This window comes from Mercenaria mercenaria, chromosome 11 (assembly GCF_021730395.1).
Source record: "Mercenaria mercenaria strain notata chromosome 11, MADL_Memer_1, whole genome shotgun sequence".
Lineage (NCBI taxonomy): Eukaryota > Metazoa > Mollusca > Bivalvia > Venerida > Veneridae > Mercenaria > Mercenaria mercenaria.
The window spans coordinates 77,343,461-77,367,844 of NC_069371.1; the positions used below are offsets into that span (position 1 = coordinate 77,343,461).

A 24,384-nucleotide genomic window follows, 5' to 3' on the forward strand; every position below is an offset into this window, starting at 1 on the left:
CGGCCTCTGTACAATATATAACACTTATACTCGATCTTTATACAATATATTACCCTTACAATCGGCCTCTGTACAATATCTAACACTTATACTCGATCTTGATGCAATATATATCCCTAACACCCGGCCTCTGTACAATATATAACACTTATACTCGACCTCTGTACAATATGATAATTATACAAGATTTTATACAATATATAACACTTACACTCGGCCTCTGTACAATATATAACACTTATACTCGATCTTTATACAATATATTAGCCTTACACTCGGCCTCTGTACAATATATAACATTTATACTCAATCTTTATACAATATATTACCCATACACTCGGCCTCTGTCCAATATATAACACTTATACGCGATCTTTTTACAATATATAACCCTTACACTCGGCCTCTGTACAATATATAACACTTATACTCGATCTTGATGCAATATATTTCCCTTACACCCAGCCTCTGTACAATATATAACACTTATATGCGACCTCTGTACTATATGATAATTATATTAGTAGATTTTATACAATATATTATCCTTACACTCGGCCTCTGTACAATATATAACACTTATACTCGTTCTTTTTACAATATATAACCCCTACACTCGGCCTCTGTACAATATATAACACTTATACTCGATCTTGATATAATATATTACCCTTACATTCGGCCTCTGACAATATATAACACTTATACTCGATTTTGATACAATATATAACCCTTACACTCGGCCTCTGTACAATATGTAACACTTATACTCGATTTTGATATAATATATTACCCTTACATTCGGCCTCTGACAATATATAACACTTATACTCGATTTTGATACAATATATAACCCTTACACTCGGCCTCTGTACAATATATAACACTTATACTCGATTTTGATATAATATATAACCCTTACACTCGACCTCAGTACAATATATAACACTTATACCCGATCGATTTTGATACAATATATAACCCTAACACTCGGCCGTTACACTCCGTCTCTATGCGATGTGTAACACTTATACTCGATCTTGATGCAATATATGTTCTCTTACACTCGACCTCTGTACAATGTATAACACTTATACTCGACCTTGATGCAATATATAACCGTTACACTCGGTCTCTATACAATATATAACACTTATACTCGATTTTGATACAATATATAACCCTTACACTCGGCCTCTGTACAATATATAACACTTATACTCGATCTTGATGTAATATATAACCCTTACCCTCGGCCTCTTGACAATACATATATAACACTTATACTCGACCTTGATACAATATATAACCCTCACACTCGGCCTCTGTACAATATATAACACTTATACTCGATTTTAATACAATATATATCCCTTACATTCGACCTTAGTACAATATATAACACTTATACTCGATTTTGATCCAATATATAACCCTTACACTCGACCTCTTGACAATACATATATAACACTTATACTCGACCTTGATACAATATATAACTCTCACACTCGGCCTCTGTACAATATATAACACTTATACTCGATTTTATTACAATATATATCCCTTACATTCGACCTCAGTACAATATACAACACTTATACTCGATTTTGATCCAATATATAACCCTTACACTCGACCTCTTGACAATACATATATAACACTTATACTCGACCTTGATACAATATATAACTCTCACACTCGGCCTCTGTACAATATATAACACTTATACTCGATTTTAATACAATATATATCCCTTACATTCGACCTCAGTACAATATATAACACTTATACTCGATTTTGATACAATATATAACCCTAACACTCGGCCGTTACACTCGGACTCTATACAATATGTTACACTTTTACTAGATCTTGATGCAATATATATCCCTTACACTCGGCCTCTGTACAATGTTTAACACTTATACTCGGCCTTGATGCAATATATAACCCTTACACTCAGCCTCTGTACAATATATAACACTTCTACTCGATTCTGATACAATATATAACCCTTACACTCGGCCTCTGTACAATATATAACACTTATACTCGATCTTGATGCAATATATAACCCTTACACCCGGTCTCTATACAATATATAGCACCTATACTCGATCTTGATACAATATATAACCATTACACTCGGTCTCTATAAAATAGATTGCATTTTGCTCGACCTCTTGTTGATATAGGTACGAAATGATAAGAATTACTAGAGACCCAAGTTTCTTAGGTAGTATGCCGGAGCCACAACTTCCCTGAACATTGTGAATATATTAGAGAAAAATCCTTAACCATATAAAATAAAGTGCGTAGAGGATGGTTACACAACCAAATGTACGTTATGAACAAGTATAAAACGGCCCAAATCAATGTCCGAATTCAAGAACCTCACATGGTTGTTTGAACAGTCTGTGTTTTAGTGTACTCTTACCTTTGAATGTTCACTGCCGCTAAATCCAGAGAGTCATTGTTTTTATCCCGGAAAAGAAGTCGCTGAATACTTGGCTCTAAATGTCTGAAATTATACAAGTAGAACTTGACATATCAAACCGAGCCTGCATCATTTTCGTTCATGTCGTATTGGGTGATCTGTGTTTTTTATTTATTTTTCTTAATATGGAAAAGTTGATGTCACTTGTCTTTGTGTGTGCGTGTGTAGTAGGATGGGATGTGGGGTGACTGGGCAGAGGCTTAGACACGATTTATTTCATATAGCGTCTTTTCCAGCTTTTGATGGCGGAGGACTATCTCAGGTAATCCCGCCAGGTACCGTTTCCTGCAATAAAATTTAGCATTTTAAAGACTTAATTTCAGTCTTTAGTTATGTTACATATTTTGCAAATATATTAATATGGTTAAAAAGAAGAAGACAACTCCGGTTTGCAACGCGTTTCTTCAGGCAAACAAAGAAAAATATATTAACGCATCTTTTGTACATACCATTTACCTGTTGACAGAAATATCATTACTGAAAGGTGATATGATAAATGTAGGAGAAACAGATGAAGGTCAGTTTTACTGGGTTTGTTAGTGACCCTCCGTGAAAATATGTGGGGTCAGTATGATAAATGTAAGAGAAACAGATGAAAGTCAGTTTGTATTTCTGGGTTTGTTAGTGACCCTCCGAGAAAATATGTGGGGTCAGTATGATAAATGTAGGAGAAACAGATGAAGGTCAGTTTGTATTTCTGTGATTGTTAGTGACCACTGTGAAAATATGTGGGGTCAGTATGACAAATGTAGGAGAAACAGATGAAGGTCAGTTTGTTTTAACTGGTCTGTTAGTGACCCTCCGTGAAAGTATGTTGGTTTCAGTATGACAATGTGAGTAAACAGATGAAAGTCAGTTTGTATTACTGGGTTTGTTAGTGACCCTTCGTGACAATATGTGGATTCGTATGATAAATGTAGGAGAAACAGATGAAGGTCAGTTTGTATTTCTGGGTGTGTTAGTGACCTCCGTGAAATTATCTGGGTTCAGTATGATAAGTGTAGAGAAACAGATGAGGTCATTTGAATTTCTGGGTTTGTGTAGTGACCTCCGTGAAAATATGTGGGGTCAGTATGATAAGTGTAGGAGTACAGATGAAGGTCCGTTTGTATTACTGCGATTGTAAGTGACCCTCCGTGAAAATATGCGGGGTCAGTATGATAAATGTAGGAGAAACAGATGACGGTCAGTTTGTATTTCTGGGTTTGTTAGTGACCCTCCGTGATAATATGTGGGGCCAGTATGACAAATGTAGGAGAAACAGATGAAGACCAGTTTGTATTTCTCGGTTTGTTAGTGACCCTCCGTGAAAATATGTGGGGCCAGTATGATAAATGTAAGAGAAACAGATGAAGGTCAGTTTGTATTTCTGGGTTTGTTAGTGACCCTCCGAGAAAATAATATGTGGGGTCAGTATGATAAATGTAGGAGAAACAGATGAAGGTCAGTTTGTATATCTGGGTCTGTTGGTGACCCTCCGTGAAAATAATATGTAGGGTCAGTATGATAAATGTAGGAGAAACAGATGAAGGTCAGTTTGTATTTCTGTGATTGTTAGTGACCACTGTGAAAATATGTGGGGTCAGTATGACAAATGTAGGAGAAACAGATGAAGGTCAGTTTGTATTACTGGGTCTGTTAGTGACCCTCCGTGAAAGTATGTGGGTTCAGTATGACAAATGTAGGAGAAACAGATGAAAGTCAGTTTGTATTACTGGGTTTGTTAGTGACCCTTCGTGACAATATGTGGAGTCAGTATGATAAATGTAGGAGAAACAGATGAAGGTCAGTTTGTATTTCTGGGTGTGTTAGTGACCCTCCGTGAAATTATCTGGGTTCAGTATGATAAGTGTAGGAGAAACAGATGAAGGTCAGTTTGAATTTCTGGGTTTGTTAGTGACCTCCGTGAAAATATGTGGGGTCAGTATGATAAGTGTAGGAGAAACAGATGAAGGTCCGTTTGTATTACTGGGATTGTAAGTGACCCTCCGTGAAAATATGCGGGGTCAGTATGATAAATGTAGGAGAAACAGATGACGGTCAGTTTGTATTTCTGGGTTTGTTAGTGACCCTCCGTGATAATATGTGGGGCCAGTATGACAAATGTAGGAGAAACAGATGAAGACCAGTTTGTATTTCTCGGTTTGTTAGTGACCCTCCGTGAAAATATGTGGGGCCAGTATGATAAATGTAAGAGAAACAGATGAAGGTCAGTTTGTATTACTGGATCTGTTAGTGACCCTTCGTGAAAATATGTGGGGTCAGTATGATAAATGTAAGAGAAACAGATGAAGGTCAGTTTGTATTTCTGGGTGTGTTAGTGACCCTCCGTGAAAATATGTGGGGTCAGTTTGATAAATGTAAGAGTAACAGATGAAGGTCAGTTTGTATTTCTGTGTGTGTTAGTGACCCTCCGTGAAAATATGTGGGTCAGTATGATAAATGTAAGAGAAACAGATGAAGTTCAGTTTGTATTTCTGGGTGTGTTAGTGACCCTCCGTGAAAATATGTGGGGTCAGTACCCTCCGTGAAAATATGTGGGGTCAGTATGATAAATGTAGGAGAAACAGATGAAGGTCAGTTTGTATTTCTGGGTGTGTTAGTGACCCTCCGAGAAAATATGTGGGGTCAGTATGATCAGTGTAGGAGAAACAGATGAAAGTCAGTTTGTATTTCTGGGTTTGTTAGTGACCCTCCGTGAAAATATGTGGGGTCCGTATGATAAGTGTAGGAGAAACAGATGAAGGTCAGTTTGTATTTCTGGGTTTGTTAGTGACCCTCCGTGAAAATATGTGGGTCAGTATGATAAGTGTAGGAGAAACAGATGAAGGTCAGTTTGTATTTCTGGGTTTGTTAGTGACCCTCCGTGATAATATTTGGGGTCAGTATGACAAATATAGGAGAAACAGATGAAGGTCAGTTTGTATTTCTGGGTTTGTTAGTGACCCTCCGTGAAAATATGTGGGGCCAGTATGACAAATATAAGAGAAACAGATGAAGGTCAGTTTGTATTTCTGGGTTTGTTAGTGACCCTCCGAGAAAAAAATATGTGGGGTCAGTATGATAAATGTAGAAGAAACAGATGAAGGTCAGTTTGTATATCTGGGTCTGTTGGTGACCCTCCGTGAAAATAATATGTAGGGTCAGTATGATAAATGTAGGAGAAACAGATGAAGGTCAGTTTGTATTACTGGGTCTGTTAGTGACCCTCCGTGAAAATATGTGGGGTCAGTATGATAGATATAAAAGAAACAGATGAAGGTCAGTTTGTATTTCTGGGTCTGTTAGTGACCCTCCGTGAAAATATGTGGGGTCAGTATGATAAATGTAGGAGAAACAGATGAAGGTCAGTTTGTATTTCTGGGTGTGTTAGTGACCCTCCGTGAAAATATGTGGGGTCAGTTTGATAAATGTAAGAGAAACAGATGAAAGTAAGTTTGTATTTCTGGGTGTGTTAGTGACCCTCCATGAAAATATGTGGGGTCAGTATGATAAATGTAGGAGAAACAGATGAAAGTCAGTTTGTATTTCTGGGTTTGTAAGTGACCCTCCTCGAAAATATTAGGGGTCAGTACCCTCCGTGAAAATATGTCGGGTCAGTATGATAAATGTAGGAGAAACAGATGAAGGTCAGTTTGTATTTCTGGGTTTGTTAGTGACCCTCCGTGAAAATATGTGGGGTCAGTATGATAAATGTAGGAGAAACAGATGAAAGTCAGTTTGTATTTCTGGGTTTGTTAGTGACCCTCCCTGAAAACATGTGGGGTCAGTATGATAAGTGTAGGAGAAACAGATGAAGGTCAGTGTGTATTTTTGGGGATTGTTAGTGACCCTTCGTGAAAATATGTGGGGTCAGTATGAAAAATGTAGGAGAAACAGAAGAAGGTCAGTTTGTATTTCTGGGTGTGTTAGTGACCCTCCGTGAAAATATGTGGGGTCAGTATGATAAGTGTAGGAGAAACAGATGAAGATCAGTTTGAATTTCTGGGTTTGTTAGTGACCTCCGTGAAAATATGTGGGGTCAGTATGATAAGTGTAGGAGAAACAGATGAAGGTCAGTTTGTATTTCTGGGATTGTTAGTGACCACTGTGAAAATATGTGGGGTCAGTATGATAAATGAAGGAGAAACAGATGAAGGTCAGTTTGTATTACTGGGTTTGTTAGTGACCCTCCGTGAAAATAAGCGGGGTCAGTATGACAAATGTAGGAGAAACAGATGAAGGTCAGTTTGTATTACTGGGTTTGTTAGTGACCCTCCGTGAAAATATGCGGGGTCAGTATGACAAATGTAGGAGAAACAGATGAAGGTCAATTTGTATTTCTGGGTTTGTTAGCGACCCTCCGTGATAATATTTGGGGTCAGTATGATAAATGTAGGAGAAACAGATGAAGGTCAGTTTGTATTTCTGGGTTTGTTAGTGATCCTCCGTGAAAATATGTGGGACCAGTATGATAAATGTAAGAGAAACAGATGAAGGTCAGTTTGTATTTGTGGGTTTATTAATGACCCTCCGAGAAAATAATATGTGGGGTCAGTATGATAAATGTAGGAGAAATAGATGAAGGTCAGTTTGTATTACTGGGTCTGTAAGTGACCCTCCGTGAAAATATGTGGGGTCAGTATGATAAATGTAGGAGAAACAGATGAAGGTCAGTTTGTATTAATGGGTCTGTTAGTGACCCCCCGTGAAAGTATGTGGGGTCAGTATGATAAATGTAGGAGAAACAGATGAAGGTCAGTTTGTATTACTGGGTTTGTTAGTGACCCTCCGTGAAAGTATGTGGGGTCAGTATGATAAATGTAGGAGAAACAGATGAAGGTCAGTTTGTATTACTGGGTTTGTTAATGACCCTCCGTGAAAATATGTGGACCCTCCGTGAAAATATGTGGGGTCAGTATGATAAATGTAGGAGAAACAGATGAAGGTCAGTTTGTATTACTGGGTTTGTTAGTGACTCTCCGTGAAAATATGTTGGGTCAGTATGATAAATGTAGGAGAAACAGATGAAGGTCAGTTTGTAATTCTGCGTTTGTTAGTGACCCTCCGTGAAAATATGTAGGGTCAGTATGATAAATGTGGGAGAGGGGTAGGGTATGCATCATATTGATCCCATATATTTCAGTGGAGGGTCACTTTCATACCCAATAATTGATTTGTTTTATCGATCACTGATTTTTAGCCTAGGACGACATGAACATCTACTGACCCTCCACGGAAAAATAGGGGGTACACCACGTGACCAACTTTAAACCAGTGAAAATGCTAGAGTCATATGGGATGTAAAACAAAATGTTATATCATATATTGACTTTGAGACGTTATAGGGCAAGGAATGCCTGATAAGTTAATTTTATATGTTTCTTGGGTGTAAGATGTAAAAATATGGTAATTTCTTTCATTAAAGCTGGAAAAAAGAAGAGAACTTATTCTATAGAAATAAATAAATACAGTCGAAATATGTATCTAGAAAATTAGTAAATCTGCCATTTTGTTTTGTCGCCATTTTATCAAATATTTAAATGCTTATAATTTTCCCATTTTTAAGCCAATTTTTGACAGTTCTTTCAGGCTTTGTAAAAATTTAAAGTGGAATTATACGCATTTTTTCAATTAAAAATCCAGCTGGAATAGATGTCTGTGTAAAAAGGGTGGAGGAAGTTATAGCTTTTAACCCTTTATACCAAACTCTTCCTGTTACCAATACGAAATAATAACTTTCCAAATATGACTTTTCTTGTTTTGACTAGGGCAGTCATTTTAAGAAAGTCAAACTGCATGCAGGAGTTGCTTCCCTTCGACTTCAGAAATCTCTTCCTATAGGTAAGGGAGATAATTGCGTAGAGGGTTGTAGAAAAGAACTATTATTTTATTAGTCCGATTTCTTTACTTCTAAAGAATCAACTTCAAATACTTATGCGGCATTGTCGTTAATTTAAATGCACAGCAACCGATAATTGCTTTTATAAAGCATTCATCTAAACACACTATGTGCAGTAAGATGCGCATAATGTCACTTTAAGAAATCCTTGCAGATGGAATTAACATAAGAGCAACATTGCTATTCCCTTCGTATACGTAGTAATATACCCACCTGTCACTAAAAGGACATTTTGTTGTACTTGTCCACAATAGTATGTAGTCTGGCCCATAGTCGCCGTTAGAATGGTATAATTTAGGCTCGAAAAACATGTGGTCTAATGGCTCTGGTGAGATCATTTCGTTCATGTCGAAGTCCATCATTGAAATGAATCTATGGACCAACGAATGTCCATACCGAAACCCTGCTACTGCAAAGCTGTTTGTGATTGTCGCATCAGTTCGAGGGTTATATGTGTCTTTGTATCCAACCCGCTGTAATGGATATAATCTAGCTCAGTTTTAGCAAACATTTTAATATTTTTAATGAATTGTATGGAACGTGAACACAGTCTCAATGGATTCATGACTAGCACATCTGTTTCTAATCATGAAGACCGATGCTATTTTCTACTAGCTAGATGCAGCGCACATTGTATTCAAATACGAAAATGCATCAATAAGTTCCTTATTGGTGATTTGTTTTATGAAATGACTGTGCAGATGACTTAAATATCGATAAAAACAAAATCGAAACTTTTCTTTTCTTTCCTAAAAAATATGAAACCTGCTTTAGATTTCGCCATCAACATTACGTACCGAACGTTTTGTTAAATATAGGTTTCTGATTCAGTTGAAATGAATATTAAATAAAAGTTTGTACATTATTCACATAACGCTTTGCGCACATAACGTTTTGTTTGAGGCAAGTTTGTGTATTAATAAAACAGAAAACATCACTGTACACAATTACAACCAGATGTACGAAACATAATTGTTGATCAAATGTTATTCTTATAATAAAAGTTGTAAGGAAACAAAACAACATGAACCGATAAAAAGAACAAATAATAGTTTAGGCTATTTACACAGTCTTAACCACTAGACCTCAGATACTAGCCTTAATTTGCTTATAATGATTATCAAGAGCTGTCTGATGACAGCGCGCCTGACTATTTGAAGCCCTTCCGCCTAGTACTAGCTTTCATACTAAAGCTTTAACAAAATTTTCTAAGTTGAAAAAAATGCATACTTTTGATAAAATGTAAGCCAGAGCTGTGAAGCTGTCAAAGTGAGGTCACCCCATGATGCCTTAGATCTGTGGAGAATCTTAAAGCATGTAGTCAAGTACTTGCTGTGAAATATGCATGCTTACGTGCAAAACCTTACGCAACATTCCTAGGTTAAAAAGTGTCAAAATTTTGACAAAAAAATTAAAGCTAAAGTTATGTAACTCTTTCCATGAGGCCAACTAATGATGCCAAAGATATGTATGAATGTTGAAGGCATTTGGCCTAGTAGTTTCTGAGAAATATGCGTACATACAAAATTCTAAGTTAAAAATGTGCATAGTTTTTCGCGATGCCAAAGACATGTGTGTGAAGTTAGAAGGCATTTGGGTTTGTAGTTTCTGAGAAACCTGCTTACACGCAAATCTTTAAACTGCAATTTTAAGTTATAAAGGGACATGATTTTGACTTATGTAACTTGTCCTGGGAGGTCATCTTACGATGAAGAAGACATGTATGAAGGTTGGATGCATTTGGCCACGTAGTTTCTGAGAAACCTGTATACATTTGTACATGCAAAACTTTTATCTTTCGCGCCGCGGACGCCGACTCCGACGAAAGGGTGAGTACAAAAGCTCTATCATTTGAAACATTTCACTGAATAGTAGAGCTAAAACGAATTCCAGTGAAGGTGTTTCATCATGGGTGTTTACCTAAATGATAACTGAAATAGGTACGACTTAATGACAACTGATAATACTCACCTTTACTTCTAAGTTGTACTTTCGCATTATATAAGGACCAAGGACTAATGGCAAATACTCAGAGTATACTATATTCTGCCATTGAGCGATGTTAATTTTTCTTGCTTCCTGGTATAGACGTTCGTCTCCCCAATGAGGATTCACATGTGACAATTGCTCCGCCAGGCGATTGTGCTCGCGCATCAATATTGTGTGAATCGAAGCCAGTCCAGGCTGTTCATTCGCTCGTTCGTCACCTTTTAGTAAATAACAAATCATCAGAATACATTGGAGAAGACTAATAAAACAATGGCAAAGGCGTTTTCAGAAAATGTTTTACCTTCGTTTTACCCAAATGTAGGTAGGCGTAAAGGACCTAAGATCTAACGTGAGCGTGTGCTCTAGTAATCGGTTAGTACTAGAGGTTATTAGAACTTGCAAGAGCACATGCATAAACACTCAGACTGGAATTGTACATGAGCGCTTGCATTAATAATTGGTAGGTGCTGATGCCATGAAATGTTATACAAGAGCGTGCACTAGTCATCAGCTGTGAAATCTTTTACGAGCGCGTACATTAATAATCGGGTAGGTGTTGGTGCCATGAAATCCTGCATGAGCGCATGCATTTGTAATCAGCAATGAAGTATTAAATGAGCTATACTTAAGTACTAGTAATTGTCTTGAAATCTTATATAAAACATGCACAAGAAATCAGTCGCAAAATCTTATATAGCGTTTGCCAGCCGGTAAGGTGCTGAAACCTTAAAATATTATGAGACCCTGTGAATTAGTAATCGGGTAGGTGTTGATGCCTTGAAATCTTACAAAACCCTGTGAATTAGTAATTGGGTAGGTGCTGAGGCATTGAAATCTTACACGACCCTGTGAATTAGTCCTCAGGGAGATGCTAATGCATTGAAATCTTACACGACCCTGTGAATTAGTCCTCAGGGAGATGCTAATGCATTGAAATTTTACATAACCCTGTAAATTAGTCCTCAGGGAGATGCTTATGCCTTGAAATCTTACATGACCCTGTGAATTAGTCCTCGGGGAGATGCTTATGCCTTGAAATCTTACTTGATCCTGTGAATTAGTAATCGGGGAGATGCCGACGGCTTGAAATCTTACAACACCCTGTCAATTAGTAATTGGGTAGATGCTAATGCCTTGGAAGTTTACATGAGGTGTTGATGCCATGAAATCTTACACAATCGCTTGCATTAGTAATCGGATAACCGACGAAGACAGTAATCTCACCTGCGAGAAGACAGTAATAATTAGGTATGTGCTGGGGTCTTGAAAGTTCACACAATTCGTCAGTCTCATCTGCTGGAAGTTTTTTATCGATGGCCTTCAATAAGTCCTATAAAAATGACTTGAACAATAGTTAACAAAATTACCTTGTTAGCTAATTTATTAATTATAACTTCATTCTAAGATTTTAAAAGACCAGAAATTCCTATCTTTCTTTTATTATAATTGAAACACCTTAATTTTAATTTTTACGTTCTCAGTCGAACTATCACAGCTTAACTGCTGCTGTGCTGTAACGTACTGATGTCCATCATGTCTGTGTCAATATTCTGCAACATTTTAAGTCAGTTTTTAAACTTCCTGTGCCACCATTTTATAATACAGACTTATATTGACCAAATGGATTGAAATGGCGTATATATAACTTATTTTACATTGTGCGGTCATGTCTTTCTGCCCTACATAGAGTGCGCATGCGCGAAATTTTACTTCCGTTACTAAGGAACAGGCCGCGTGTAAATTCATCTATATTGCTGAAACTTTGCATAGCTTTTTGATATTGTATATGCCACATGCGTGCCAAATTAAACCAAAACCCATACAAGATATACAAATATAAGGCAAAAAGTTATTTTAATATTTCACACTTTAAGTTTCAGACTTAAAACGTTGACGAATACGGGTACAGAAAGTGCAGATTGTGAGAGGCCCGAGACTGGTGGTTCGATTTACCTCCTTGAAGTGTTCTAAGAAATAGTGCTTCTTTGTCCGTTGCTCCATATACCATTGACAAATCTATGTATGAGGTGTGGCTGTTCACTTGTTGACGTATACCTGAAATGCAAAATGTTTCACGGTCGTTTATTTTTTCATAGACTTATTCAGGAATATGACAAAGCAGAATTTCCTGTCACATTAAGAATTTCCTGTCACATTATGAATGTCATGTCTCATTAAGAATGTTATTTAGATAATGTCGTTAAACTTTAAAGATGGCATTTAGAACTGAAGCTAGAAATGTAAATTGTAGTCTCATGTCATTTAGAAGTTGAAATGAAGTTAGAAATGCAAATGATAATGTCATGTCTTTTTGGGAGTTTGAATGGAAGCTAAAATTATAGGCTACGAAGGTGGTAATTCGCCGGACATGCCACCGTGGTCGAATATAGTCCATATCAATATATAGTGTCATTTTCCCGCCTGGTAAAGGCCGTTTCCATGCCAGATACAAGCATTATGCTTAATTGTAAAGAGGAATGTCTGCTGATGATTTTGAGCTAGGGTATATGCTTCTAATTTTATGTAGAAGCTGCTGGGAAAAATGAAAGTGGAAGTAGGTATTACCTGGTGTCTACCTACTATATTATTGTTTTCATCACGTGTCTCAGTCACGTGACCATGTTTTGCATTATGGCCAACCCAACTTTTTTGTTTTAGTTGTTGATGGTTAATTTATTTATTATTTTTTTTTTTTTTTTTTTTTTTTTTGGATTACCTTAAGACAGATCTTCAAGACAAGGGTAGACATACAAGAAGTGAAAGACTGGACGTGCTGATACAAAACTTGTTATAATTTATTATATTGTTGCTTTTACATAGAAAAATAGAAGTGGGGGCATGTAGTATCTTCTAACCAGAAATGTTAATGATAATGTCGTTAAGCAATATGCATAAACTGGTGAATAACCCCTATATCCATGTAAGTTTAGCAAATTTCTATAGCTATTTGTTTTTACTTTCGGGCGTTATAAAAAGAGTCGGTAGAGGAGGAAGCCAAAAGTACGAGTGTCCCGCATAACCTTGATCAGAGCCGGTGAGGAAGTTAACAGTATTGTACAGTCAAACCTGTGTTAAAGACCACCTCTGAACAGAGACCACCTGGCTCTAAAGACCACATGTTTTGTTTCCCATTTTAACATTTACAGTGTATTTTAACCTGTTAATAAAGACCACCTCCCAATAAAGACCACATTTTGGCTCTCCTAAGGGTGGTCTTATAGACAGGTTTGACTGTACTTACTCGCCGTATTTCAGACTTATACCACGCACTGGACACCACTGACATCATAACTGATGATGGGACAACTCTTCATTATACACCAATCAATTTCTTTATATGCTATGTATAACTTAAATTTTCCAAAATATTGTAATCACCAACGTACCTTTGCAATCTAGTCTTGCCTTCGACCTGCCAAAATTCATACATCCCCCGGGTGGAAAATACGGATCGTCCTGTGGTACTTCTATAGGAAAGCATGCAGGACTGTAAGAGTTGAGTGGTATATAAACAAGAGCTGTCACAGGAGACAGCGTGCTCGACTATTTCGATGCTGGATAGTGAAACTGGGCACATCTGAGGAAACTAGAGCTGTCACTGGAGTGTTTAATGACTCCAATTGTGGATGAAGATATTGCACAATAGCCTGAGTCTATGTCAAAAATATCAACTTAAAGTAATAAGAGAGGTAAAGATAAAATGTATCAAAACACTATATAAGTATATCCTAAGCAAAAAGGGGCATAATTCATTAAATATTGGTGCCAGAGTTGTGCACCTTGTGTCATATAGTGTGGGTGATGATGTTGAACAACTATTTTAAGTTTGAATCAAATCCATTCAGTAATAACAGAGACAGAGTGAAAGTGCATCAAAACTTTAACCTAAAATTCTAAGTAAAAAGGGGGAATAATTAATAAAAAAATTGGTGCCAGAGTTATGCCCCTTGCATCATATGGTGTGGGTGATGATGTTGAACAACTATTTTAAGTTTGAATCAAATCCATTCAGTAATAACAGAGACAGAGTGAAAGTGCATCAAAACTTTAACCTAAAATTCTAAGTAAAAAGGGGAAATAATTCATGAAAAAATGGTCCCACAGTTATGCACCTTGTATGATATGATAAGGGTGATGATGCTGAACAATTGTTTAAGTTTGAATCAGATCCATTCAGTAATAACAGAGATAGAGTGAAAGTGCATAAAACTGTAACCTGAAATTCTAAGTAAAAAGGGGAATAATTCATGAAAAATTGTGCCAGAGTTATGCATCTTGTGTCATATGATGTGGGTGATGATGCTGAACAACTATTTTAAGTTTGAATCAGATCCATTCAGTAATAACAGAGGTAGAGTGAAAGTGCACCAAAACTTTAACCTGAAATTCTAAGTAAAAAGGGGGAATAGTTCATGAAAAAATGGTGCCAAAGTTATGCATCTTGTGTCATATGATGTGGGTGATGATGCTGAACAACTATTTTAAGTTTGAATCAAATCCATTTAGTAATAACAGAGGTAGAGTGAAAGTGCACCAAAACTTTAACCTGAAATTCTAAGTAAAAAGGGGGATAATTCATGAAAAAAATGGTGCCAGAGTTATGCACCTTGTGTCATATGATGTGGGTGATGATGTTGGACAACTATTTTAAGTTTGAATCAAATCCATTCAGTAATAACAGAGATAGAGTGAAAGTGCATCAAAACTTTAACCTGAAAATTTAAGTGAAAAGGGGGGATAATTCATGAAATACTGGTGCCAGAGTTATGGCCCTTATGTCAGATGATTTGGATGATGATGAGGAATAAGTATTTCAAGTTTGAATCAAATCCATCAAGTAACTACAGAGATATGTTGAAAAAAGAGAAAGTGCACCAAAACTTTAACCAAGGTGGGGACGCGGAAAGACGCCGACGCCGACGCCGGGGCGAGTAGGACGGGGCGAGTAGGATAGCTCTCCTTATACTTCGTATAGTCGAGCTAAAAATGAGACAGAAAGAAAAGTGTATGTGAAATGGAATCAGTCCCTCTCTCTCTCTCATTTTATCAACGATTTCCGTTTAACATCAAAGTGTTAAAGTATCTATGCATTTATAATATTGACTGTAAATAAGTGTCAATCAAAATTTCTAAGTTGAAAAAGGGGCATTAATTTTAACATAATAAGTTATATTTATATTGTTTTATCTTCACAAATCAAAAACAATATAGGACTTAATGCAGAGCCCTGTGGAACACCTGCAACAACGGTTTCGGTATCAGATTTGCATCCAGGTCAACTGTTTTAGATATATTTAAACAGACAATATAAGAGGCACAACTGTAGTGAATATACTTACTTTTCCATGTCCTCTTTGCAACATTGTAAAGCTTCACCATCTGATCCTAGAAATGATATGGACATAGCATCACAGTTTGAATACATATATCGTCAAACCTCTCTATAAAGACCCCCCTTGAGAGAGCCAAAATGTGGTCAAATCTTTATGAAGCAGCCAACCAAGGAAGACAAACTACTGTAATTGCTTAAGACATGTTGAAATTAGATTGAAAGTTAGCTAACTGGATGTTTAAGGCAAGTGGCTGTCTAATACAGGTGACCATCAATGCCGGTGTAACTGTATAATAAAAACTAAATTCATAACTTTATAAAATGGGTTATCAAGTTTACTGTGGTAAACGCAAGATTATCCGCCAATGCATACAGTCACTTGCTAAAGGAGGTTTGATGACGACTGGTTCACTTAGTGTATATACGTTTTTCCTGTAAAATTATCTTTTCAACCCGGTTTTATCATTAGATCTAAGACTTCATTAAACGAATATCAAAACATCATTAAAGACATTAATTTTAATTTTGTCTTCTTTTTTAATTAAAGTGTTGGTCGCTCATATCGGAGTTTGCGGTTTTGAATCTGCAGGCCCGCCACAAGACAATGTTTTCTCAAAGGAAATAGACATAAGAAAAAAACTAATTCAGTTTTTTTTCCATCACCCAGCTTGAATAAAAACTCTAGAATAAACTAAGAAAATGTTCATAAGAGTTGAGTGTGTAGAATGTATAATTACTTTTAACTAATCCAGTCAGCACCATGTCATGAGCCAGCATCTGCCCCATCTGCATCATCATGTAACTTAACCGAGGATCGAACTTCATATCTTCACCAGCGCTGTGTATAATGTTGCTCACTTCACGTGCACTTGGTAGTTGACCGCTGCATCCCATAGTGCGTGGACTGTCAAAACCTGTTACAGTTTAAGTTTAGAAATATAGTTGACAATCGGTATTTCGAATTCCATGGCATCAGAGTTGTACATCGAGATAACAGAAGGTTGACTTTAAATGCTATTTTGTGCACCTGTTATCAGCAATGAACGGGACTTGAAAATATCTTCGAGATAGCCGGAATTTAGAGATAAGCGAGTTTGTGATATGGAGTCACAACTGTATTTGATAATTGTCGGCCTAATTCACTATAAATGCTGCATAAACCAGAATTCATTGAAATCATCGGCTATCATTACCTTGGTGTATTTTTTGTGACGTTTATAATGCTTCTGAAAAATATTAAAGTGGAATTATGTGCATTTTTAAAGAAAAAATCCAGCTGAAATAGATGTGTGTGTAAAAAGGGTGGAGGAAATCATGGCTTTTAACCCAATATACCAAACTCTTCCTGTTACCCGTACGAAATAATAACTTTCCAAATATGACTTTTCTTATTTTGACTGGGGCAGTCTTTTTTTAAGAAAAGTCAAACTGCATGCAGGAGTTGCTTCCCTTCAACTTCAGAAATTTCTACCTAAAGGTAAGGGAGATAATTGCGTAGAAGATTGAAGAAAAGAACTATTATTTTATTAGTCTGATTTTTTTCTTTCTAAAGCATCAACTTCAAATACTTATGTGGCATTATCATTAATTTAACACATTTAAATGCACAGCAACTGAAAACTGCTTTTATAAAACATTCACCAAAAACACACTATGTGCAGTAAGATGCGCATAATGCCACTGACGTCATTGATTGTATACTTTATTCTTGCACATTTAAAAAACGGTAAACTTCAATTTCATCGTGCTTTGTTTGTCCTTTTCGGTTTTTTTACTATACGCTACGTAACCATATATGTTTCCAGTCGCTGTTCATCAATCGTAGGACCAGTGAAAAATGTTCATGTTCATTTTCATCTTTAAAGGCATGCACGTTTAACTGATGCATATCTTTGTACAATACTTGCGTTCTATAATAAAAGCATGGGCATGCAGTCGTGGAACCCTTATATTATGTTTGTTAAACACAGAGTTTGTTATTGAAGTAATTTGGTATCTTACCATCATCGTATGCATTTCGCACGAGTCTGTTCTGAACCCTGTCTGATTTGCCCCACAATGGATTCCACAAATTATTACAAGAGCCGTCTATTGTGCGGTATTCATAACCGGAAGTACAAGATGGCGTCTCTGTTTCACATTCGGAGTCTACTACCGGTGCCAGTTGTGCTGCAGGTCTGAGAGGGCATTGCGGGAAAACGAACGAAGGATTACATCTGAAAGGGAATTTGCGAAAATCCCTTTTCAATCAGTTTAATATTTTACAGGGCACATTTAGTGGCTGGTGAACAAGTTTTGAGTCCGCATATCTTACAGTTAACATTTAATATATTGACCTCGTTGAATAATGATAATTATTATTATTATTATTATCATCATGATCATGATCATCATCATCATCATGTTAATTATTATTATTACAAAATTAGTGCTTGGATATATCTTTAGTTTTGATTGAAAATAGCGAGACATAGGCTAGTCAGACTTTGGTATAGAATGTATTTGCAACGATTTTACGCCGAGAAGTAATTGCACCGCACCAATTTGGTATTAAGCTGGTATTTTTGCATGAAATTAACTTGGGCCTACAGAAAGTAGATAGATAATGGCTAAAACTACATTAATACTCCCATTTTTTACGCAGTATACACAGATTGCATTCTGCTTGTTGACTTTTTTCAGTTACCTCTGAAATAAAGAAGGCTTACCCAAACATATTCCTCAAAGTTTCTGTGACTGAATAACATTTCTTCTTGCATCCTATGCCATGTTGTATAAACTGCATATCATCACATGTATACGGCACGGAGATATCACCTAAAAATATATATATGCACATTTGTAGACCCGAATTAATAATTTTTTCAAGTCAGAAATTTAGTCAACAGGTGAAGTATTATTCAGTTAAACGGAAAGTACCTCTCTTCTGATCAGTAAAGGTTTTAGTTCATGCTTTTAGGACCAAAAAGTAAGAAAAAAGCGCAGATTTTAGTCTACATTTCTGAATCTGAAAAGGCCAGGGATCCGATGTAAGATAAAGGAAACATTTCAAATACATGTATGTGTTACCGCTGTAACTTTGTGTTTTTATGGTTTAACCCTTAGCCTGCTGGCGGTAAGTGATTCTGCCTTTGCGACCAGTGCAGACTAAAAACAGCCTGCACATCCGTGCAGTCTGATCTTGATCTGCACTGTTCGCCATTCAGTCAGTATCATTTTGGTAAGCACCCCCTTTAACTGTAATGGTACTGTCCATATTGAAAGATGGACAAGTTCATTATAGAAATTTAGCAGGGTAAAGGTTAAAAAATGTCAGCAGGTAAATAAGAAAATATATTTTTTGAAAGCAGACGATTTGTACATTCCTCTAGCTAGCAATTCAGAGTAATCAGATATTGCTTTCCGTTTTCGTCTACATGATAAATCGACCAGTAAATTTTAAATCATTCCATTTGGTAAATTAAATCCAATATCTTTATTTTATTTCGACTTCTGAATTAGTTATAATGTACTTTAAGTCCAGTAATATTCAGAATATTGTTTCTTTCTAAACTGACTTTGGCAAAGTACTATGTTAGGCACTTACCGTTATAAAACATTTCCAGTACCCTTAATTTGGCAACGCTAAAGCAACTGTCAGACTGGCACGTGACGAGGTCCAGGGACAGAAGCAGCACTCCAGTTGTGAGAAGATATATAAGGTAATAACATCTTCCCATCGTCCACTGCTACAACCTGCTTGAAAATATACGAGACTTTACAGTTAGTTATTAAATTTAATAAACAGATTTTAGTTTTGCGTGCTTTGTTTGCAAATATAACACGGTTTTAAGTTCACGTGTTTTATTTGCCAACAAAGCACACAAAACTAAAATCTATTTCCATTCTAACATGTTCGAATAACACCAAGAAGGAACACTAATCTGGAATCCTTTTTAAGCGTAAATGGACGCATTACTTCCCAATAGCCAAAAGTAGGTCATTTTGCGAAACATGTTCTAATCAACAAGACAATACACGGTAAAATCCTTCTTTGTTTATATGAAATAAAATCTTAAAAGTGTTAGAATGTCTCTTTATTTAGTCTATAAATAAATAAAGCCATGAATCAAATTGATACTATTGAAATTTACTTTGCCTAAACTTCAACCTAGTCTTCAACAAGGTCCCCTTTAACGAGGTAAATCTCGTGTATGTATCAAAACAAAACAAATATATGTTTAAAGTCCCATAATCATTAACGTTTTAATTTTATGTAAAATTCCGATTAAGCAACTGTCTAAATAAAAGAAAGGCATATTTACATAGATAGAAAAGCATTAGTTTTAGTGTTGCACATGAGCGTATATAGTCATTGCCAGCCATAAAGGGAGGTAACAAAGAAAAAAAATATTGCCACATTTTTTGTTGTTGTTGTAAACGTAAAACGTGTCTATTTCTTGTTAAATCTGATTTTGTATTATAGTTTTCTCAGGCACGTGCTTTCCAAAAATTTGAATCTGAATTTGAGTAGAAAATGTTATTGAATCCATTGTTTATTTTTACCCCCCTTTATGTGTGTATATGTATAACTTCATGTGTAAAACTGACAGCATTACTTTTTTAACCATGTAATTATTAGCATTCTCTATTCGAATAGCTGCTATAGCTCTTTTACCATTAAACTGAAAACCTTATGAAACTTTAAAAGTCATTTAACATAATTATATTATGACTTCTATACCCGTTATTTAAAACTGAAAAGGATAGTTTTTGTTTGTTTTTAAATTGGATTTAAAAAAAAAAGCAAAATTCGTTTTTTCCACTTTTTAGACTTGGAACTTTTTAGACTTGGAACTTTTCTGGAATATATTTTTACAACTTCAACATGTAACTTTATATAATTTTAGAAATAACTCAACCACAAGGATAATTACAGTACAACTAATTATAAACACGCATATGCGCAATACAACACCAAAAATACAGGAAGAACATGGTCGTTATATAAACCGCATCTTGAACAGATTCGTTGAAATTATTTCTATATTTAAAAAATATATATATTGAGATGAGTTGCCTTGGGTAGTGTGAACTTATTGACATTTAGTTATTTTTTATTTCATCAGGTGTACAGTGCAAAGGGACACACTAAACTGAACACACCGCTGAAATAACACATGTTACCACATCCTCTTTGGTTATCATGTTAAGTGCTAATAACGTATGGCAGATAATGTCGGCGGGTCAGGTCGAAAATTCATCTTCTTTAAATGATTCAAACCGAATGTATAAATATTATTAACATTATCGTTTGATGTACTAAAACTCGGAGGGAGGGGGGCGGGGGAGTGGGGCGGGCAGTTAAGGGGAATCAATGGCCAAGTGGTTAAGGTTGCTGACTTCAAATTATTTGCCCCTTACCAATTTGGATTGGAGCTTTGCTCCACACGTTGAATACTTCATGTGAGGAAGCCATTCGGCTGGCTTACAGAGGGTCGATGTTCCAACTCAGGTATAATTGTGTGACGTTAACCCAACCAAAAAAATACTATCACTCGATCAAGATATTTTGTTTAAAATTACATTAGTCTAATTCATCCAAATCAAATTCTGTGACTGATGACGCGGTCAGTCATATACAAATTGATTAATCAGATTCTTTCATCGTATTTTATTTAGGTCTAATGCATCTAAATATTATTCCCTATATATTCTGTATAAAATGGTCAATATTCATACAGCTGTCACACATTGCTCGCACAATCTTTACCTCATTTTGAAGAATTCTCCTAAAACTGACATAAAATGGAGAGAAAAAGAAAAGGACTTGCAACTTCTAAGAGAGACTTTCTCTGTCACTTTTGCTTACTGCAAAATCAAATAAAAATCACATGCTGTGACCTGGTATTACTACTCACACGAAAATTGAGTTTTGCTTCACCAAATACAACCTTCTCTATCGTTTTTGTTTTCTAACAAATTTAAAAAATACACACAGAATGAAATTAAACAAGCAAATGAATGGTAGGAGGAGTGAGGTGGGGGAACAGTACAACTTTGTATGTTGATAAATATTCATGAAAGTCTGAAAAAAATAATAAAAAGGAAAGAATTTTTTTTTTTTTGGGGGGGGGGGGGGGGGAGGTTGGTCGGGGGGGGGGGTGTGACGAAAGCAAGGTGGTGACCAGGTGTGGGTACACAACTTCACATGTTTATAATAAATGTTCACGGAAAAGAATGAAAGAAGTTTTATGAAATTCTACCAATTGGTTGGTTTGTTATGTACAAATCTGTAGATTTTCAAATAATTTAAGGGCAATAACTCTTAGGAAAATTGACCAATTGAAAAAAAAAATGACATACATCATCAAAGTATGTTGATTCATATTTATTTTAAGTTTCATGAAATTCTACAAGCTTGTTACTGAGAAATGGCTGCAGACGTGGATTTTTCAGTAAATAAAGGGCAATAACTCTAAGGGAAATTGACCAATCCAAAACAAAACTTGATGGGCATCACTGCAGTATGTTGGTTCATATTTATTTCAAGTTTCATGAAATTCCACCTGCTAGTTACTGAGAAATGGCTGCGGACGGACATTTTTGGGCATTTTTCATTAAATCAAGGGCAATAACTCTAAGGGAAATCGACCAATCCAAAAAAAAACTTGACGGGCATCATCGCAGTATGTTGGTTCATGTTTATTTCAAGTTTCATGAAATTCTACCTGCTAGTTACTGAGAAATGGCTGCGGACGGACACACGCACGCACGCACGCACGCACGGACGTGACGGACGGACAACGCCATTTCAATACCCTCCTCCCGATTTCATCGGCGGGGGATAACAAAAACGAGACTTAATTTAGACCTATGTGGCCGGCCAAAGTTGAAAAAATAGCATTCACGGCAGTAACCTGTCCGCTCGCCATTATACGAAGAGACCAGACAGCCTTTAATATAGTTAGGCCTATACAAGAACAATGTTACAGGGGATCAATAACAGCCACCAATTCAAATGATAAAAACTAGTAACTTCCACGTTCTGACTTTCTCGTGCTTCATAAATCGCCACATTATTGGCCTGATTTTGTAAATATGTCCGTCATAGTTTTCCTAGAGACAGAAACTGGTGACAGTATAACCCAACACATCGGCATTTCCCCATTATTAACTTACAGAAAGCATTCCGGCGCAGAAAAAAAGAATAGTACAAAAGGGCGTTTCAAAAATATTTAGAATAAAACACGTAACCTTTATCTAATAATCCTCAATCCTGAATGAAATTCTTATATCCATACCCTGTCGGCAGGACTTCATATAATCACCGAAACGGTATTGCGGAAAACACCAGTTTATAACACAATTTCTAGCCAAGTTGTCACCCTATGGCAATATATACATGCCGCTATCGATAACTTATATTTTATGTAACTAATTCTAATTTTAATTTTGTGTATTGATTTAAGCTAAAATTATAATGAATTACGTTGCTAAGTTTTGCGGGAAAAAAATAGTGCTGATACGTTAGAAACGAGGACTGACGCCGTAAAAATAGTCCGAAACTTAAGCTTCCATAAACATTGTACACGTATTTTTTCTTCATTTCATTTCTCTTTTTACGAAATTCTTTGATTGAGCCAGTTCCGCTACACGTTTCTGTGCACACTCAAGTTTCTGTCCGCGCCGATTAAACTCCCACCAAAAAACGAGGTCAACGTATAGTATGAAAGTTGGCACCAAAACTCTGCGTCAGCCATAACCGCTTTAAATGTGTAGGTGCTACACACGGCTTTGTCATAATATCTGAGAATTTCAGTGCCTTTGTCGTAATGACAAAGTAGCCGGTAAGACCGCTCTCTATCAAACGATTTGTGGCATAATATCTGTGGTTTTAAAGAGGAAACAAACGCCATGGATTCGGAGACAAGAACAGAATCTTGTGTCAAAGTGAATTGGGACTAATCCTGTTTCAACCATTTATGTATATAGATGATGACTGAACAAGAGTGTCCAAGCCTGCCATGGCGTAAAAAAGGCACAGATGCAAATTTATCTAAATATAAAAAATATCCCTAAATAAAAGGGAAGTAATTCTCCTATTAAGTGCAGTATGTTAAAGGCAATTTCACAGGAAGGGAACTACTTCTTTGCAAACAATACTTGATATTGAAAGGATGGATGTATTACATGTAACCTGTTTAAGACACAAGTGTTTTACTTTAGGTGGTCAATCGCGATTTTACAATTGTACTTTTCGACAATTAAAATACTGGTCCGAACTGGCTAGTTATTGGAAGTAAGCCTAGAGATGTACACTTTGTATAGGTTTGGTTCAGGTCTGACAAAAAGTGCACTAGTTATTGGACGAACACGGGCAGAAAATAGCACGAACGCAACGCAGATTTTCGACCTAAATGGTACACCATAGTTGTCCGTTAACTGAGAACCCCGACCCAACAATCGCGAAGTTTTACAAGAGCACATTCTAAACGTGAGGTTATTTTCGATGTGGGTTAGCTGTGACAGGATACCAAGAGACATTATCAAGAAACACAAAAATCATTTGGGAAAAAAACGGGAGAAGTCCGTACAAGGATGTTACAAGCCAAGTTTGGCGACGATCCACCCAGCAGCTCATGAGAAAAAGACGCTTTAAGATATTTCTATTTTTAGCTCTTGTGTCTCCTAAAAGGGGACAAA

The 24,384-nt window shown here is 36.3% G+C and overlaps 1 protein-coding gene across 1 annotated transcript; it reads right to left on the bottom strand.

Moving 5' to 3' along the window:
* Positions 1–2,417: 2,417 nt before the first annotated feature.
* LOC123531158 (chorion peroxidase-like) lies at positions 2,418–23,066 on the bottom strand. The gene is made up of 12 exons (XM_053517813.1): positions 22,936–23,066; positions 19,286–19,434; positions 18,408–18,516; positions 17,701–17,915; positions 16,437–16,613; positions 15,707–15,752; positions 13,754–13,854; positions 12,319–12,422; positions 11,592–11,694; positions 10,350–10,585; positions 8,592–8,851; positions 2,418–2,521 (listed from the first exon to the last, which is right to left on the bottom strand). Exons 2-12 carry the CDS (start codon positions 19,416–19,418, stop codon positions 2,434–2,436), a joined length of 1,572 nt encoding a protein of 523 aa, XP_053373788.1. The 5' UTR covers positions 19,419–19,434; positions 22,936–23,066; the 3' UTR covers positions 2,418–2,433.
* Between the last annotated feature and the right edge of the window lie 1,318 nt (positions 23,067–24,384).